The sequence below is a fragment of the Sprattus sprattus genome, assembly GCF_963457725.1.
Source record: "Sprattus sprattus genome assembly, chromosome: 2".
NCBI lineage: Eukaryota > Metazoa > Chordata > Actinopteri > Clupeiformes > Clupeidae > Sprattus > Sprattus sprattus.
In genome coordinates, this window is record NC_137921.1 from 63053593 (window position 1) to 63074704 (window position 21112).

The 21112-nt window shown below is 45.4% G+C and overlaps 1 protein-coding gene across 1 annotated transcript in view; it reads left to right on the forward strand.

The window, feature by feature from the left end:
- Positions 1–21112, forward strand: part of scara5 (scavenger receptor class A, member 5 (putative)) — a 52793-nt gene that overhangs the window by 20895 nt on the left and 10786 nt on the right. Inside the window, exons 4-7 of the mRNA XM_080831816.1 lie at positions 11516–12202; positions 15150–15230; positions 15939–16046; positions 19824–19892. Of these exons, the coding sequence (XP_080687942.1) occupies positions 11516–12202; positions 15150–15230; positions 15939–16046; positions 19824–19892 (945 nt within the window). The remainder of the gene's footprint in view (positions 1–11515; positions 12203–15149; positions 15231–15938; positions 16047–19823; positions 19893–21112) is intronic.

Here is a 21112-nt window from a genome sequence, read left to right on the forward strand (position 1 = left end):
CTCTGAACAATTTTAGCATCAACAATGAAGGTAATTTAACCCTTTTTTCAGGGGTTACATTTTGAAGTTGCCTTTCTAATATGGGGTAACTTATGCTTTGCCACTATTGTGTCACCCAAGGAATGAGATGGTATTACAAAGCTGTTAAGTGTTGAATTAAATCTGAAGTTGGGTTCGGCCCACGCTCAATCTGGCATTCCACTTGTGAAAATGAGCTTCGGTGAAAAGAAATTTGGCTGTTAGACACAATAACAACTGGTGGTCAGGATTTCACATTTGTTTGTGTTTTCTGTTACACGCCCTCTTACCACATGGTGTCAAGGCCAATGAAAGCTTAACTGTAGAGAATGTTTGGGGAAATAAACACAGAGGAATTTTTTCATTATGCATCCAAAAGCGTGGGGGGTCAAGATTTCACTCCTAATTGAATGAATAACCACAGAGGAGATCCTGATGGTACGCTTGAGATGAGAGGGGGGGGGGGGGGGGGTTGGTCTGAGGCCAAGGTCAAAGTCAATGCCTGAGAGGGAAGTGCAGAATTACTACAGGAATGTGCACAGCTGAGCCAATAGTAAATACGGCTAATGGTGAATAATTCAGTTAGCATCACTATCAGTTAGCCTCAGACACACAAGACTGTGTATTTCAACACACGCCGTTGCTGTGGTTGGAAAGCTAGTCAACAGACGCTGTTCTCGTCCAGAAGGCTTTTCATGCATTGCTGCCAACACCAATTAAAGCGTAATTAATGACATGCAGGGCTGGGGAGAGAGTTAGGGCCTGCTGGGGCTGACACCTCATCAGTCACATCACTGACACTGAACCAGCTGAAGCCTTCCAGGTCAACGTGGCCGAAGGGTACTGTAGTGTCATTTATCACTTCAATCTTCATTTCACCATACTGAAGGCAATAACCCAGCATCCAGCATCCTTCTAGAGAGCCTGTAAGGTTAATACAGTGTATTTGGTTTATTAAATATTCACATTAACGGACCAGGTTAAGACACAGATACATTAAAGGGTCTATAAGTAAGAAGTAGAAATAGCAACAGAATATGAAGAAATGTCAAAAATGCCTATGCGCTGTATTGCCCAGATATCTACTCACGTTGGTAATGGTAACCAGCTAGAGCCCTACTGTCCTTTCTTAGAATACCACTTTGTACCTCAAGAGGCGCTAGTGAGTCACTGTAACGAAAACAGCAAAGCATAACAAGGGTGTTGTCATTGGCATAAGCCCACTCTGTCAGGAAAGGTGTTTTTTAATAGCATAAAAATAACTAAAATATTGGCCGTTAAAGTTCTTGTTAATTTGTGGAGTAATGGAACATTACATTTTATTTTTAAATAGCCTCAATCTATTTTCAGAGGGCCCGACTGAATTTACAAAAGCACCCCAAGTAAGCATGGCTATCCTTTCAAGTAGCTCAGTAAAATCCCCATCGGTTAACATAAATAGTTTGAATATCAGCTAGCTCAAAAGGGGTTAAATGAATAACTATAGGAGTCTTTTTGCCTTGAATAAGTTACTGTAACTTAATATCAATCGTTGCTGATGGAGACATAATGATAGCCTAGATTACTTTCAATCATAGAAATGTTTTCATGCTACATGTAGCTGTTAGCCTCCACCATCTTTTCCAAACATTTAGCTTACTTCAACAAACTACCCTTACATACTGTTTGTGATGGTGTGTGTGTGTGTGTGTGTGTGTGTGTGTGAGTGTTCTCGAGAATATAACACTAACACCTAAGAATAACAAGCAGTTCTGTGCTCTGATGGCTTGCCCCACACCTCTTTTACAGTTGGCAGCTAGGCTAGAAGTTCATATTGTGAATAATGTTGACTGTGACTCACACCGGCCTACATCAGGGCCTAATGATGTCCAGATGATGGTCGTGTGTCACACATGCCAGTACATTTTTCATAACAAAACAGGCCAGCAGCCTTTCCACATGACGGCCCCCACTGCCAACTGGCCTCAGCTCCCAGTGCTCACAAAACAGTGATGAGGTCTTGACACCAATTTAGTAAGAAAAGGAGAGACAGGTTTAGAAACTTTCTTAACAGTCAAGAGAGAGAGAGAGAGAGAGAGAGAGAGAGAGAGAAAGTGTTTGAGAAAGAGACAGAGAGAGAGAGAGAGAGAGAGAGAGGGGAATGAGGCAAGATGGTCTCGTAGAAAAGTGAAGTCATCCAAAGAAGCACAGACAGGCATACGCTAATAGGCCTCTGATCTCTGGTGTTGGCTGAAGCCTCGTCTCCACGCTTTTGAGCTGACCCAGAAATGAAGGCCACCCCAGTAACTGTCGTATTTGACACGAGCAACTGTTCATATAAAGCTGTTTGAACTGCCAGGGCCTCTTTGTACCTGTGTATTTTCCTTGGCTGCTGCCAACCCGAATTAAAAGCCACGAATGCGGCCACCTTTGATTCTCGGTGTGGGCTTGGCTGCTCCGGCATGGTCGGTCAGTGATCATGGAGCTCCTTTGGATGAAAGGGAAGTGTTTGTTACAGTCATGGCCCAGAAAAAGTTTGTGGAGACAATGACCCTCATTGTCAAATCGTGGCTCATGGGCAGATGACCCCCTTCTATGGCAAACTTTCCACATTCCTTGCGTGGGTGCAGAGCTTGTGGTCGGGGCGATAACACAGTGTCCAGGGATGTGGTCATCCACAGAGACAGTACACAGATGCTTTGCCTCAAACACTCACTGGCTTTCGGTTATACGCCCTGTGTGCTCAGTCATGGTCCGAGGGGTGGTGGATAGGTGTCCTCTTTGTCTCCCCAGCAGGAAAGGTCTTTAGCAATGTCGAAACCAGTCTTGCAGGCAATTAGATTGAAACTAATCTCAGTGTTTACAGTCACTGGAAGCGAACGAGAGAGGAAGTTTTCGTGCAGGTTGCTAGGGAATAGACAGAAAGAACAGGATGGTGGAGAATGAGGCATGGCTTATTCGTGATGGATTCCTCAGGTGTAAGATGGTCAATAAATCTGCTTTGTGTTGGAGTCGGCGGGAACAGCCTATCCATTTCAGTAGATGACAAATGCCGCATACAGGACAAAAATCCGTTTTGGTCTTAAAGACACGTGCACTGACAGAAATCAGCTTGATTGATTACCTAGACAGGCAAATCACTGCCAAATTTGAGGAGAGGGACCCATGACTGTCAGGGGTGAAATATGGAAGCTGAATCTCACCCAGTTTTGGGTTATCCTTTACTTTCCGACAGCATTCGCTTTTTTAGTGTCTGGAGGGGAGTATATATTGGCTCTATTACTGTTTCTATTACCCGTCACGTCTCATTGAAAGACGCTCTGAAGAGCTTACATTTAAACCGAGGTCCCATCCATAAAGTCCAAATTGGTGACCTCTATAAATACTCACATTTTGATATCAGAATGTATCTAAATCTCAGCAATCTGAATTTGTTCCCCTATTTAAAGGGAACGTTTCCAGCCCTAAGAGTTTATGTTACTCTAATGGCACTTTGATACTTTGGTTACCCCTCTATAAACAGTTCCTGTTGCTAAACTATCGAGGCAAGGTGCTAACAAGAATGAGCACCTGGGCTTGGTTTACAGTGTATGAATAATGCACTGTACCTACTGTAGACTACTGTCTTTTGCATTAGCGCCTCTAATGAATGAATAAATACTGTATATGAACAGGAAAGCATCCCATATCAAAGGATTCTCTCTGTGCACCTCAGGAAGGTTCTATGCCCAACCACACATCGTCTTGCCAACGGATCCCAACTGTTGAGTTAGACAGACAAAATATTCTCTCCCACCACATGCATGCTACAAAGCATTAGCCATGAGGTCAATCCATATAAAACTGATGGTCATCCACAGCTGCAGAATGCATGTCAAATTACTGAGTGATTTGAGAGAACATTAAAATAACATTGCACTCTAAATCTCCAGGCTTACTAACTGGAGTGTCAGACTCATATTTATACAAAAGCAACATTCGTGTTTGCACTTACCCCTTATGAAAACAACATGTTTTTCTGTGTTTGTTCACAGGAGTTAAGATGTCAAAACATGGCAGTGAACTTCAGTAGGAGAAAGTGTGGAACTGCAATAAGAAAGGGTGCAGGATGAATGAATGCTGCAAGGCATGATGGCTGCCAGAGTCTTTCGAAATACTGAGATCTGTGACCATGAAATTCCTCACATCTCTTCACTCTATTGATAAGACAATACGATTCTCAGATGCTCACAGTGTAAACAAGATTAAAGGTCACAAAGTCGCAGAGTGAATGACACAGACTTTATCCCTAAGAATGTTCCAGAAGCCAGCAAATAAATATTCTTCCACTGGTTTCATATTGGAGCTCAACTTGTTCCGTTAATCAGTCAGCTTATCTGCTGACCTCAGTATCAACTCTAAGCCTTAGGCATTTGCACTGCTTTTGGGGATTTGAAGTATTTGCAACCTATTTCTATAGAGAATCTATGGATAAACAAACGCATATGGAGCATGTTATCACCCTCAAGTATTGCAAAACAATGTTGTTTCTGTATATGTTATCTTCTAGCAGTTTATATACCTGCCCATGGAAGTATGGACTGATTCCAGGTGAAGTCTGCTGGACAAATTTGTTTTATTTTCATTCATACAGTACATTTCATTCAGGATATTTCTTAAAAGCATGGCTGCAAAATAATGCTTTTTCCATAGCTACACTAACGACAATGGTGCGCACTGAAAGTGGAGCTCAGGGCGCCTAAGAGATTTGCGGTTGGTGCAATCAGCAGAAAGCAATTGTATCTATAAAGTGCCAGAATTCCAGTGTAAAAGTCTTCTCAACAACATGTGAGACTATCAAGCACCAACTAACCAACATACCACTATAATGTGTCAGGCGAAAATAAATGACTTTACCTGGATGTAGACCTTGCATCTGTGATCTAGTTGTAAAATAAAGTATGTGGTGCATAAAGGATGAGGAGCAATGTGTACTGGTTTAGTCATAAACCTCTCTGAGCTCATCACAGAAACACAGACTCACCACGGGGAGTATTGCTGTCCTGTTCTGGGTTCACTGCTAATGAATGACATGGATTCAGATGTTTCGACCGCAAAATCCCTCTGCCACAGACTGTTGAACGGACGCCTGCCTGGGAGAGACATAAAATGCATCCGGCAACGTTGTCAAAACATTGTGGCATGATTTCTAGCCGCCTTGGTCGTGTAGTGCTATTAGAGGCTACTTTGGATGAGATTTAGAAATGTGCGAGAGATGGGGGAAGCGAGGGGAGATTTATTGTTCAGGTGGTTGCCATTTTAAATACGGCTCCAGTGAGGATGAAGACAAACCACAAGCTAAATAAGAACAGATAAGGTGAAAAAAGAAGGGGGTAGTAAATCTGGGAAGGAGGACTTAGAGAAGATGATGACAGGGATGGCAGGAGAAGGAAGGCAAGGGAGAGGGAAAAAGCAGTTAAATAAACCCTTGTGAAACATGACTTAGCAATTAAAGATCAATGTATATCCAACAGAAAAATGGTCACTATCAGATCAAAGGGGCTGCCCTTGATGAGCTTCAGGCTTGGTGAGATGGATGGGAGGCTGGCCTGAGAGGAAGAGAGATGGGGGGGCTCGGGGCACAAAGGTTTCCAATTTTCAACAGGAAGGAGGATAGATAGCAATGAAGCATGAGGATAGGAGTGATAAGGGAGAAAGAGAGAGAGAGCGAAAGAGCAGAGATAAGGGTTTTTAACGAGTGAAAAAGAATGGGAGACTGAAAAGATAATAAATAGTGAGGGGGTGGGGGGGGGGGGGGGGGAGAGTAGATGATCAAAAAGGAGACAGGGCACAAGAAGGAGAGCTTCAGCAGGATTGAAGCTATGTCTGTTCCCCTGTGCATGGATACAAACCAGAGCAGCCTGTGGAGGTCTCTCCCCCTCCTCTCCTCCTCCTCTCCTCCTCTCCCCCTCCTTTTCCTCCTCTCCCCCTCCTCTCCTCCTCCTCTCCTCCTCTCCCCCTCCTTTACCTCCTCTCCCCCTCCTTTACCTCCTCTCCCCCTCCTCTCCTCCTCTCCTCATTTCCCCCTGTTCTCCTCCTCCTCTCCCCCTCCTCTCCTCCTCCTCTCCTCCTCTCCCCCTCCTTTTCCTCCTCTCCCCCTCCTCTCCTCCTCCTCTCCTCCTCTCCCCCTCCTTTACCTCCTCTCCTCCTCCTCTCCTCCTCTCCTCATTTTCCCCTGTTCTCCTCCTCCTCTCCCCCTCCTCTCCTCCTCCTCTCCTCCTCTCCCCCTCCTTTTCCTCCTCTCCCCCTCCTCTCCTCCTCTCTCCTCCTCTCCTCATTTCCCCCTGTTCTCCTCCTCCTCTCCCCCTCCTCTCCTCCTCTCCCCCTCCTTTTCCTCCTCTCCCCTCCTCTCCTCCTCTCCCCCTCCTTTTTCTCCTCTCCCCCTCCTCTCCTCCTCTCCCCCTCCTCTCCTCCTCTCTCCTCCTCTCCTCATTTCCCCCTGTTCTCCTCCTCCTCTCCTCCTCTCCTCCTCCTCTCCTCCTCTCCTCATTTCCCCCTGTTCTCCTCCTCCTCTCCCCCTCCTCTCCTCCTCCTCTCCTCCTCTCCCCCTCCTTTTCCTCCTCTCCCCCTCCTCTCCTCCTCTCTCCTCCTCTCCTCATTTCCCCCTGTTCTCCTCCTCCTCTCCCCCTCCTCTCCTCCTCTCCCCCTCCTTTTCCTCCTCTCCCCTCCTCTCCTCCTCTCCCCCTCCTTTTTCTCCTCTCCCCCTCCTCTCCTCCTCTCCCCCTCCTCTCCTCCTCTCTCCTCCTCTCCTCATTTCCCCCTCCTCTCCTCCTCCTCTCCTCCTCTCCCCCTCCTTTTCCTCCTCTCCCCCTCCTCTCCTCCTCTCTCCTCCTCTCCTCATTTCCCCCTGTTCTCCTCCTCCTCTCCCCCTCCTCTCCTCCTCTCCCCCTCCTCTCCTCCTCTCCCCTCCTCTCCTCCTCTCCTTTTCTTACCCAGGTGGTCTCTTCACTTCTGTTGACCTCTGGCTCCACCACCACCAGCGTGGCTGCTGTTTGGCTGTGATCACTCACAGATGAGGTGGAACATTCACACAACAGATCCTAAACCAAAAAAAAACAAAAACCATTGCGAGTAGTTAAAGAGACGTTGCCTTAAACATAATGAAATTACCTGCCTGTTCTTAAGGTTATTTCCTTAAAATCTTATTTTGCCAAAATGTTATAATTTTAAGACCCATTATCTCAGGTGTGGCTTGAAAAAAATATTTGTGGGTTTTGGCAAGAACAGTGGGCTTTACGCGCCAGAATAAACTGTCCAGTCTTTCATGCCAGTCATCTGGGTTTGGTAATCATCTCGAGGCTGGAGACAGCCGAGTGAAATCAAGTGGATCAGTGCTTGGGCAGAGAAGGAGAATGGCAGGAAACAAACAGTCAAATCAAACCATTATCTGTTCAGTATCAATGGCTGGTGTGATGGGACAGCATTGAGGCCTACTGTGCCAGGCAGGATGGAGAAGAATTCAACATTCATTAAGTCCATGAGATCAAGGTTGGATCTGAAGTCCATGAGATCAAGGTTGGATCTGAAGTCCATGAGATCAAGGTTGGATCTGAAGTCCATGAGATCAAGGTTGGATCTGAAGTCCATGAGATCAAGGTTGGATCTGAAGTCCATGAGGTCAAGGTTGGATCTGAAGCTACTTCTCCATGATATCAATCTATCCATCCATCTGCCCCATCTGACCTGAAATACTGTATGTCTGGACTGGCAATAACTCAAGGTTGGCCACAACTGAAGATGGAGTATGAGGCTATCATGCAGAGAGCCAGCTATCTATTCCTGGCCCAAGTTTTTTCAGGTCAGCGGGTGGGGGAGGGGGGTGGGGGGGTGCGGTAAGAAGGCCTGGAGCATTATCACAGAGCCAAGCTATAACCTCAGCTTCAGGTTAAGGAGTTACAGCAGGAGATATGCCTTAAGTGTGTAATGAGCTAGTTCAGTGTTTGCTTGGCTCCGCAAAAATGTTGACGTTCCTTTCCTGACCTCTCTCCACCTCTGGCTGGACACGTGCAGTGGGTTTAGGCATAGCTAAAGAGCTATGCACCCAGCCCAGCTGGGGAATTCTTCTGCCTGACTTCATAGGCCCTGAGAGACAAGCCTGGCGATCAGGCGCCGCGCAGCAGAAGATGCTCACGCTGTCCTCTCCAAGTGGGTTTATAGGGGAGGACCTGAATGTGGCGGGGGGAAATGTGAAACATTTGAGGCTGGGGTGGCTTTAAGGTTTGTGGGGTGACTCGGACGGTGGTCCCCAGAGTGCGTTAAGGCACAAATGAGTGTGGAATATACATCCTGTAAAAGTGTGGCCTCTGCTCTAACACACACACACACACACACACACACAGGGAGAGAGAGAAAGAGAGAAAGAGTGAGAGAGAGAGAGATGAGAGTGCAGTTTATTGTGAGGAAAAACTCCTGCAGATAATGAGGACCATGCTGATGAGGTAAAGATGTGAAATGGAATAACAGGAAAGAGAGCATAGGCTGCATTCTTACAGACCCACCCACTATTCCACTCACCCACCCACACACACAGACACTAGCATGTAGACACACACACACATAAACTCACTCACACACACACACACACACACACACACACACACACACACACAAACACCCATGAACTCACACACACAAGCATAGCTGGCTCTTTCCTTCTCTCAAACACACATTCACTAGCATGGACACACACACACACACACACACACAAACAAACACAGCTGACTTGCACCTGGTCTGAGGGATCAGCTAGCACAGGGACATCCTTTAAGTTGGGTGGGGGGAGAACAAACCGACTCCAATATGAAATCAGCCAGGGAATTAGAAACCCACACAATGTGCAAAACGCTGAATGCGTCACACATGGTCCGTCCATCTGCTCCACTCTCGGAATACGAGCGAACGTATGATGAAAGATGTTTATCTTCACAACGTGCCGTCTCCACACACATGGATATGCTCTTGAGCACCACCACCACCTCCACAACATCTCCGGCGCTTCCCCCCCCCACACACACTGAACGACGCGCCCTTAAAACCCTGCCCAAGGTTGTGCGGTCGAATCTCGAAAGTCGTTCCGATTTAATACCCCTCTTGAGCCCCGTTCCCGTCATAAAAAAAAAGAAAATGGGGCGAGGAATGGCTGCTCTCACGTTCTGACAGTCGTAGAAATGGCCATACATCATTGGAGGAGGAAGTGAGGGAGTGGCGTGGACATGACGTTAGTATTTCCCCTCCACACACACTCCTGATGGCTGAGTGCTTTATGGCTGTAGATATGGCAGAGGTCTGTCAGTGGAGCCCTGGTCGAGCTTGAACCCTCTGAGGACCTCCCCACCGTCTCAGCAGAAGACTGATTGGACAGTTAACCAGTGCAGACATTCACCTCCACTGCCTTCCTTAGTCTTCATCAAGAAATCCACAGCCTCCAGCCCCCCCCCCCCCCCCCCCCCCCCACATACACACACACACACACACACACACACCCACACCCACACCCCCACCTCACCCTGCCTCGGCCTAATTTATTCTTCTGGGAATAAATCCATCTGTTTTTCTTCGATTTTTTTCTGCAGGTTTTGGCATGAACCGCTGCCAGTTTTCAAAGCCGCATTAGATGCAGGCAAAGATTTTCTAGTCGTGACTTCTTGATTAATATCAATTAGTCTTATCTGTGTGATGGAGGAGCCAAGTTCTGTTTGGAATTAAAGTTCTCATCTGGTGACGGGACTGAACTTTCCTTCAGTTCTGAAAAACTGCTTTCTTGCTCTCCCTCAACATTCATGATAGCACACTGAGGTAAAATAAAAAACTAACTAACTTTACATTGGTAATGGTGATATAACGGCCTCTGAGATTTTTTTAAGTACATATGGGTCAGGCCATTTCCACTCCTTTCTTTTCTACTTTTTCAGACATTACACACACACACAGAGAAAAAGGTATTAAAATTATAAGATTCAGTTGCGTCATTGTAGGGACCGAGCAGTATTTGGTTTCAAAATATCTCCTGGGCCAATTTTGTCCTGTTACCGAGCAACTCAGCTCCAACAGAGCATAACTCCTAAATCCCCTTTCTATCTCACTCAGGCTGAAAAGGGGATTTTTGAGTTTTCCTCAGCTGTTCACAAACCAAGTTAAGATTTTGGAATACATCTTGACAGAGCAACTAAATATCTTCCAGCCCTTTATTCTCTTTTAAGCCAACTGTGGATTATTTCACTGAGGCCCATCTCACTTAGCTTATTTCATGGTGGGAATGTCGAAGATGTGGAAGTGAAGCTCTTGAAGACCCAACTTTTCAGAGAGCACCTCCCTTCCTAACTGGCACCTTGGCTTAACTTGCACTTAAGCAGTGACAGGCCCGCACTTCTTTTTTGTTGTAAATGTCGTTTTCTATTTTTTGAAAAAAATAAGTAGTATTTATGGTTACACCAGGTTTTATTGGTCTTAGCTTGATTGTTCTCTCCCTTGTACGTCGCTTTGGACAAAAGCGTCTTCTAAATGACTGATATGTACATGAAATGTAAATGTAAATGTAAGTGTAACTCACTGGGATGATGAACAGCTAGATCAATAGATGGCATAAGACTGAAAGATAATTGGTACAGTGCTTTCATCACTGAATTTAAAGATCTCCCAAAGTGATATGGAACTGAAATACAGAAAGCAAAAACAATCTATTCAAACTTTATTGGTCTCCATAAAATAGTCCAATTACATGGTGTCCTCCCTTTATGTCCTTTCTATATACATATACATTTCTGTTAATTTCTACTGTCATTTTGGATTTATTAAAGTTAGCTAGTACATTTGGGATATCAGCTGCGATATCAACACACTTTAGTCATATTATTAGCTTGGTCCATTTCCTGAAAGCCTTAACTTTCGTTTCCACAGAATTTCTCTGCAACTCTGGAAGGACAGTCAAACAGTACATAAAGGCCCAGATTTATTTTAACCTTCAGTGAATACACAAACTCAACATAAAAGTCTCTTCAATACACAAAAGGATCATATTTTTGGCTTTGTGTATGCTTCAACATCTAACATCTGTTGTGACCTTGTGATTTTTTTTGTATAACAACCTGTTCTAATGGTAGTGATTAACCATAGCTTTGGACTAAAATAGCTATAGAATAGCCATTAAGTGTGTTTGAAAGACCAAATCACCAAAAACGTCTGGTTCTGTTCCAATGCTTGACCCCAAATCAAATGCTACATTAACACTCTAAGGTCCAAGGCCTTTTAGACTTTTCTAAGTTGACTGACATGCCTTGATGTTTTTGTACATTTTGCTTAACTAAAAACATTGGTGCACAAATGGAATATATGATTCTATTCTAGAAGACCTCAGCAATAATATTAGAAAATGGTTCAATGTTTCCGTGGTTGTTCTTTTTATGTCTCTAAGGAGAAAACTCAAAAATAAAAATATTCCGGATATAGACCTTTTAGTGTTAAACTTCTTCTCCGACCCCAGTCTCCAGGTCTCAAGTGTCCTCGGAGAAGCAGGAGGCCCTGATGGAGAACATGACCAGGCTGGGCGACCGCTCCCGTGACCTCCAGGAGTCCTTGGGCCAGCTTTCCTCGCAGAGCGACCTGCTGGAGAACATCTGGAAGCTGGAGAACCTCTTCCAGAACCACACCGAGACCCTGCAGCAGCTGAGTCTGCTCGTGCGGGGCCTGGAGCAGGACGTACGGAGCCTGCAGGACCACTCGCTTCAGACGGACGACTCCGTGGAGCACCTCGGGCGCCGGCTGGAGGGCCTGGGCTCGTCGGGTCCGAGGAACGGCAGCAGCGGCAGCAGCAGCCTGGACGTACAGCTGGCCCACGCCACCAGCTCCCTGCGGGCCCAGGACACCCTGCTGCGGGAGACATCGCTGAGGGTGGACCGGCTGCGGGAGCGCGTGGAGGACGTGGGGTGGATGGTGGGCGCGGTGAACCACACTTTCTCCGGCGAGGTGAGCGTCCATCGCGCCAAGATCCACGACCTGCAGGTGCAGATCAGCAACGTGAGCCACGACACGCTCACCATGAAGGTCATGCAGGGCCACCTGGAAGAGCAGCTGAGGAACGAGGTCGAGATCCTCAACGTCATCACCGAGGACCTCAGGCTCAAGGACTGGGAGCACTCGGTCGCCCTCAAGAACCTCACATACATAGAAGGTACGTTTCAGAGCGCTTCGAAAACACACAGAGTCAGCAGCCGTTGGTAAACTGTCCTCTATCTGTTGCTTCTGTAGAACACTGCTATTTAACACTGACAGTATATGGAAGAAACATTTCCCTGTATTCAGACACTCACACAAAAGTTGGGACTCAAAAGTACTTATAAATTAGCATAATGAGAAAGCAATAGTGCCTTCCTAGTAAGTAAGTAAGTAAGTAAGTAAGTAAGTAAGGCTGATAGAAATAAAAATATCTGTACATCACAGGTTACTCTCAACAATTTTAGATCTCAGATATGTATTAAGGACATATCATACCAAAAACATGTATTCTTTCATGTATGAAAAGGGTGCATAAAGCAATGACTGTAAGATACATCCCATAATGGCTTTATTGGCTTTGCATGACCTTCTTCCACTCTATGAACACTGTAGCCATGGCAGCTAATAAGGAATGCATAGGATCATACCTGTACCATGCAGGTTTAATGGTTTACCTTAGCAACAAATGACACACAAAGTACTTCCTCTGAATGGAATGGTTGACTGCCTCAATCATTATGCATAAAGGAGTTTTGGTCTATAACAAGCAAGCTAGCTACCTACATAACATGCAAAAGCCTTGCAAACACCTCCAACAGCCCAGTTGGAAATGATAAAGCTTGATGGTGTGTGTTTATCTGTTCTTCGCATGACTATACGTATACCATCAAAAGTAAGTTGAAGATGATACTTAAACGTGTTTTTCCTACAGAAACATACCACAAAAAGTAGCAAATTGTTGCTTCGGTTACTTTAAAGTAACAAAATTAGACACATGCACACAAAATGTTTACAAATACCGAGACGATGTGATGTCATGATGAAAATGCTGGCAGTCAGAATGTGGTTAGGGGGAAAACTAAGTGAGGATATAAAAGGAACCATGTCTAATTATGCATCGTATCCAATATCTGGTTTAAATATGGGTGGGATGAGGCTGTATCCAGGCTGGAAACAATAGTTCTGGGTTGCCTCGAGAACCTTGCTTTTAGGAACTCTGCCCTCTGTCATTAGTTCCAGTATGAGACACATTTGTATGTCATTAAGCCTCAGTAGAGCCAGGAAAGCTGTGCACCTCACACTCGCAGTTGCAGTGGCTGGCATTGTGTCTTTCCGTGTCACAGTGCCTCTTAGCTTGTGTTTAGTTTCCACTCGTGTTTCTGGCGCCAACTAACAAAGCTGTGTTTGTGAAAAAAAAAGAGTGTAATTACTGAAAAGTTAAATTATGAATTCTTTGAGTGCGTGTATCGTATTTGGAGGGCTTAAAGCTGGAAACTTGTGATCATGGAACTTTTACAGTTACATAGTACATGTGTATTTGGACATGTTGTGCAGCAAAGCTCAAGTCTTTTTTTTTTTTTCGTTTCAGTCAACAGTAAATCAAGGAAACAAAATCTGAGCATTAGATCTCCCACATCCTCTGAGGGAAATATTAACTGTTCTGATGTGTTCCTGCATTGATTGAAAACAATCAAACAACACTAGAATGTTCTCTAAAGGTCATGGCTGCATTGGCGACTTCCGTTCCCATCTCCACTAGCTGCCTTCTGGCCTGACATCAGGAAGGAACACAACACTCTTTCCTTATTTAGAAAAAAAAAAAAAACATCTCTCTTCTAGGAAGGAAATAACGTTAGCTTTAAGATCCCATGCCAATCTCAACAGGCCCAAAAGAGCTGGTACGCGAAACACAAGGGTGGGTCTAGTTTTTGCCTAGATGGAAATAATCACTCACTTTTAGCTAGCAACAGGGTTTATTATTTGTTCTCCAACAACAGTTCCAGTGTAATTAATTAATGACCCAGGGGGCAGGGGCCAGGGCAGGACCATAACACTGATTCCACTTAAACAAACCACCAATTAGACCTCGCTGCTTAATGCACTGGGCCCCCCCATCAGCCTTGACCCCAGCTCAGACATACATTCCTGGAGCCTTTAATGGGTACCGCAAGGTTCTCAGGAGATGTTCCCCACTCCTGGCAGGACCTGCAACAAGGGCTCTGATTCAAAGGCCGCTTGAAAGTCTTCGGGCTTTGAAGTGGTGGCTCGTTAAGAGGAGGTTATTAACTATGGGAGCTCATCTGAATCCATATACTCCCCTGTGGGGACAACATTTATCCATTAAGAAAACACAGAGAAAACACGTTTTAGCCACTTTTAAGGAAGGAGTCAGCTGAGCTGTACTTCCAGAATTCAAGGCACCCCTCCAGGTTAGCCAGGAATGTTAACATTGCACAGTTCATTTGATCCATGCAATAAGCTTTGGTTGCATCGCAAACTACCTTCTTTTCCTGCTTGTGAATACTGAATCAGCATATGTTCTGCTCTGTTGCAAAATGGGTCAACAACATGAAACTTGAATAGGCCCTCCAAAACTAAGGTCGACAAACTGCTTAGGTGATTTGATCCCAGACAGCTCACGTCATAATACAGCTGACAGTCCACTTCAAAACAACACAGTCCACTTCAAAACAACACACAGTTTACTTCAAAACAACACAGTCCACTTTAAAACAACACAGTCCACTTCAAAACAACACAGTCCACTTCAAAACAACACAGTCAACTTCAAAACAACACAGTGCACTTCAAGGACTGTTAGAGACTAACTTTATTTCATGCCTTCAAATCTCTAGTGTAGGTCATCGATATTCTACTATAAGTGACATGCATAGAGTGAAAGCAGACATGAAAACGTCTTGACTTTTTGTTGCCAGTGAGAACTACATACTGTTATTACCTTGTTGAACCCATCCAATCGTATACAGATTCCAAGAAACATATTGCTGCTGAGTATTTCATTTCATATTTTGCACAGTAATCTAAAATGGATCTCATGGATTTCTGGTGGCAATAGATATAGCATCAGATTTAATTCACTGTTGTCCTGTCACTGTCCTCAGGACCTCCGGGACCAAAAGGGGAGAAGGGTGACGATGGCACCCTGGGCCCAGTCGGTCCGCCTGGCCTAAGTGGATTGAGAGGTATGCTCCCCCCCCCCCCCCCCCCCCCTTCTTACTGTATATCCATGTGACGTATGTTGTTCCTTCCCGTCCATGAACGTTCATTCGCATTCAAATAGCACCACATCGTGTTTCAATGGTGCTTGTTTTGATACAATGATGGATTCCTCACACACAGGCCGCATGTGCTGCATGTTATCCTGGACAGTCAGCCTCCCAGTATAAGGTGGGGTCTATATATCTGCCAGATTCCTATGGCAAGGGCTGTGTGCAGGGACCCCTCTATTACGGTCGACCCCGCTGCGCCCTGCCTGCGGACCCGTAGCTCACATGCACATCTGCTCCCTGGCACTGTGGCTAAATGTATGGGTTAACCTTAGCACACTTGACCTGTCATACACAGCATCCCATGAGAGCGTTTAATCTACTGATGACAAAGCATCTGAAGCCCCTGTCAAGCCTCCATACATATCGAGGGAGGAAGCAGAGAAACTCCCACTGCCTCTTTTTCATGGTGTCTGGGGGAGGGAGGTTGGGGTTGGGGTTGGGGTAGGGGGGTGCATCTGACAGGGCAGTTGCATGAGGACAGTGCTCAGCTCCCAAATTCCTGATAAGGTAGAAAATGTTTTCATTTTGGTAAATGAATGCCAGATTTCCTCCCTTCCCCATTTGTTTGAAAGGGGGCTGTTGGAAAGCATATCCCCATGGCGTGTCTGTGTTTCTTGTCAGGCGTTGCGGGAGAAAAGGGCATCCAGGGTCCCCGGGGCCTGAAGGGAGCCGGCGGCCTGGACGCCGTTGACGGGCAGAAAGGAGATACGGGGCCAGAAGGGCCTAAAGGTACGTCTGATGTTACCCCCCTTTGTCACTCGGGGGGCCCGGACCCGAGCCGAGCTGCGTGTGCCTTTGGTTCGTCTCGGACTTCAGAGGCGTCCCAGGCAGCCTCCCCTCCATCACGGTCCGTCTGGGCCCGCTGTGAGCGAGCTGAGCAGAGGCTCCCCCTGCAGACACCAGAGGACCGTGCTGTCTAACAGACAAATGGAATCCAGGAATCCCTAACTCTCACTCAATCATTTTCTCCCACCATCCTTTTGTCTACTCTGCTGTCTGTTTTACAGGCTCCATTGACTTGTTTCCCAACTATCTCTACCACTCCCTCTCTCCTTCCATCCCTCCTTCTGTCCCGTGACTAATTCTCAAGGCCTTTACACATGTTGGTAATTTAACATGCATGTCTTGTACTGTCATATACAGTACATAGAGCACACATATCTGTGAATGTGTAACATTTCTTTTATACACTTCAACATTCACTGGAAAAACCAGAACTGTAAAGGTCAAATGTCATATTCACAGCACATTTGGCAAAACCAGAACTGTAAAGGTCAAATGTCATATTCACAGCACATTTGGCAAAACCAGAACTTTGAAGGTCAAATGCCATATTCACAGCACATTTGGCAAAACCAGGACTATAAAGGTCAAATGTCAAATTCACAGCACACTTGGAGAGCTTAAATCTTCATCCCTCGTGTGTAACAGCCTGAGATAGTCTTGCTTCATTGGCAAAGTTCCCAGTGATCCTCCTTGCCATGAACCTTCGTCCATCTGGCTGACCTGGTGCACTACACAATAACACATCCCCATTGGTGCACTACACAATAACACATCCCCATTGGTGCACTACACAATAACACATCCCCATTTCAACGCCACAGGGAATGCTGGGGAATTCATGCAGAGTGTTTATTGGAAAACAAGTCTCGTTTTTGTCATCCAATACTTCAATACCCCAGAGTCTCATTCTCAGTCTTTCTCTCTCTCTCTATCTCACACACACACACACACACACACACACACACACACACACACACACACACACACACACACACACACACACACACACACACACACACACACACACACACACCCCCACACACACACACACACACAAACAAACAAACAAGCATTACCCCACATGTTCGTGATAGGAACATTATAGGACATGACCCTTAACAATAGACCCATTCTGTTTTCACAGACCAGAGTTGGCTAAACAAGCAGCTGTTGGGGATCAGTTTGGTTTGGCCCAACTGTCTCCCGTCCAACTTTCTCAAAAACTCCTTCGAGCCAATAACAATAAGCCTGCATGGAGACTGCCCAGGGTTGCAGCCGTCCAGCCCTGGACAATGCAGTTTCCGAGACCCTAAAGACATTGAAATAGGGGTTAAACCAACAGGACTTACAACAACAAAGGCACGCTGCTCTGCTGTAAAAAAGAAAAAGCTGCAGAGGGATCAATGAGGAGAACTTGAGAGACCTTGAGAGGCTTGTAACTGGCACCTCTGAACAGCTCGTCCGTTTCCTCCTCCTCCTCCTCCTCCTCCTCCACCTCCTCCTCCTCCTCCTCCTCCTCCTCCTCCTCCTCCTCTCGCTCTCGGTTCAGGAGGGGCTGAGCCTGGCAGCAGCCTGCCGTAGACACTCAAAATATCCCAGCTGGCGCAAGGCGTTTGCACCGCGGATGTGGTCAGCCCAGCAACTAACCAGGCGCCATTTTGTGGTTGTGTTTTGGGTGCCACTGTCCCTGGATACTGTCCTATGATTTGCTTGGAAAAAGAAAAATGCAGTAAATTACAGCAAACGTACAGTAATGGCTCCCCTTTTTTCAGAAGGCTGAATCCCTTTATGTAGCTTTACTGGAGTAGCAGATGTGAGGACCATAGAGGCCGTGGCCATTGATGTGGCTCAGAACTATCTGTCAGGGTGTAACAGAGGCGGATTGGCAGGGCGTGGGCCAATTCAGAGGAGGTGTAGCCTTCCGCCGCTGGCTGTGTGGTGGTATGCTTTCCTTATAATAAGCCTAGACACACCAGCCCTAGCAATAAATAGCTTTACCATTTATGTGAGAAGTTTGACCATTCTAGCAGCCAAACACAATGCATTTTACCACTAGGAAAGGCTACCAGAAATAAGTATGCTTTAAAATAAAAGTCTTGCATTTTCTCAACAGTTGAGGGGGAGCTTCGTCCTCATCCAGTCAGCTCTTTCTTGATCACAGACTACAAGATATTCATTGCAGGCAGCTGAAATGTATAACGTATTTTATCCCCACATTTAAAGACACATCTGATAAAAGTGTGACAATTTGGTAATAATCTATTGAGCTGGGGTGTATATTTTATTTTAAGTTAAAAGTTAGATGTTTTTGTACTTGTTTGACATTGTAGGACACCACAACCACCCCAACTCTGAACTACTTTTCCCATGACCTTTAAGCAAAGGAGTTTACTTCTGCTGCTGCATTTCCAATAAACAAGACATTTTCATTAAAGCAATGTTTATAAGACTAATGTACAACATCATGCTGAGTCATTGCTATATAAATGTCACTGACCATTCTGTGGCTGATTTCATCAGGGCTGTGCTAACGGACATAACATTAGTTGCTGTAAGCATGTGTTTTTTTTAAATTCCATCTTCCAGGGAGTTTCGGTAAGACCTTGAATTGGTGCATTGAAACTGTCATTGGCGATTGGCAGGGACGTGCACAGGAGGGGGCTCAGATTGCTCTGGAAACTGCCCGTTTGCCCTCCTCGAGTGAAGTTGCCCCTCCGAAGGAAATATTTATATTTTTTAAATAGTATTACGTCTGCAGAACTTCATGTAAGCCTAGATAAAATAATCGTTAAATATGTGTCCAGGGGACAGGGGCGTGGCAGCGGCAGTTACTGAGAGTTCTAATGATATAGGCAAAATATGGGTCCGGTGGCGTGGCAGCGGCGGTGACAAAAATGACCGTGTTGCCCCTTTATTCCAGAGCAGGGCAACTGCCCTTCAAAATTTCTGTGCACGTCCCTGGCGATTGTTGCAGAGCATGCTAAATCATTTTCAGATGGATGACCCACTTTAGACAACGAGCTGAACAACAGTAAATAAACACACAAAGCTCTGCAAGTCTAAGTCACCATGACAGAGAAACCCATTACAGTTATGAACATCAGATTTCAGAAATATGTGCTTGACCACTTTTAACTCGTCTGCTTTGATGTGCATGGAGGTTTGGACCCACAGGAGGGTCCTTATGCTCCGAAATGAAAAGCACCAATTTAAACAGAAGTGAAGTATTATTTAAAGTATTCTTTTCTCATGTGTGGCCAGTCTGGTTCAGTTCTACAAAATCACGTAGATTATAGAGCGTGTGTGGTGGGCGAAGCTGTAGGTTAATGCATAATAATAGGACCTACCACGGTCTGGTCTATCTCACTTTGTTTTCTGAAGAGGAAGGGCTCATTTTGGTGCCATTTTATGTTCCCTGTAAAACCAGTGAATAGATAGATACTCCTCTGTTTCTTAAATGGTGCTTTGCCATCATGGCCACAGGCCTTGAATTATCCAGTCCACACCCCCGCCCCCAACGAAAAGTTCTCCATCATGCAAGCTATCACAAGCTGCTGAAAAGTCTCACATCGTGCACAAGTCCCCCTTCAGGTTCCCTAGGGTTTGGTGTCAAAGTGTGAAGTGTGCTGGAATAGCAATCCTGTTGCTCCATGTATCAGTGATTGCCAGTTTTCTGCTGTCTGTTGTCATTAACCCGCCGCTTGTGATTGTGTCTTTCAGGTCAAAGAGGAGAGAAGGGTCCAAAAGGTGACAAGGGGGAGAGAGGCGACAGAGGAGGAGAGAAGACAGGTAGGATTTGATCATCATGTTTGTTTATGTGGAAGAGCTTGACTGGACTTAAACCTAAAGTCCATATTATACTTGAATATTGAAAGATATCAATCAATGATCACATTATGCAATAGATTTTATGCTGAGAAAATGGAGAAGGCACTTTGACTGTTACTGCCATAAAGCGTGGCTCTTTTGAAGATTCACAAAAGTGGATGGAATGCAAAAGTAGACATAAAAGTGCAGAATGTAGATCACACAGGACTAAAAACTATTCTATGTCATGTGTTATGTCACACAGGACTAATAACTCTGCTGTGTCATGTGTTATATCACACAGGACTAATAACTCTGCTATGTCATGTGTTATATCACACAAGACAAATAACTCTGCTATGCCATGTGTTATATCACACAAGACTAATAACTCTGCTGTGTCATGTGTTATATCACACAGGACTGATAACTCTGCTATGTCATGTGTTATATCACAGAGGACTAATAACTCTGCTGTGTCATGTGTTATATCACAGAGGACTATTAACTCTGCTGTGTTATATCACACAAGACTAATAACTGCTGTGTCATGTGTTATATCACAACCATGTCTGCAAATGCCTCCAAACATTTACAGATGCAAAAAAAAAATCACCATTAGATTCCTCCTGGGTGAGCTATTGCATGTTGGAATTCTTTCATCTTGGCCATGATGTGAGAGGCCCCGTCCAGCAAAAACAAAGCTTCGAAAGCAAAAACAAGAGGCAAATCACCTGTACTTTTGAGTCTAGCGATTTTATGATCGAGGAAAAACTGCGCCTCGAGGCCCTTGGAGAAGCATAACTCTGAACTCTGAACGCATGTTTCAGGTTCGGGGCGACAGGCCATGTACCCCTCTCCCCTTCGTGTTGCACAGCCATTCACTCATGTGCTGAGTTCTGTGCTCACAGTTAAGGGCCACTCACAGCTGCGTTGAAAACTTTGAGGTTGGGTTGAGCGTTCAGTTCCCAATAGGAAGGCTTAGTGGTTTCATAGAGCGCTGATTAAAGTTTGAGATCATCTGTTTACAAATTCCATCTCGAAATGTGTGCTAAGTGCCAGTTAGCTTTGTGTTTGTGCAGTTGGTGCTTCTTTGTTAGATCCCACTGTACTATGCCACCCTATCCCTCCCCCCCCCCCCTGGCCGGTACACTGGTCCAATAAAACCACAATTTACTCTCAGGCAAGGAAAGAAAACAAAC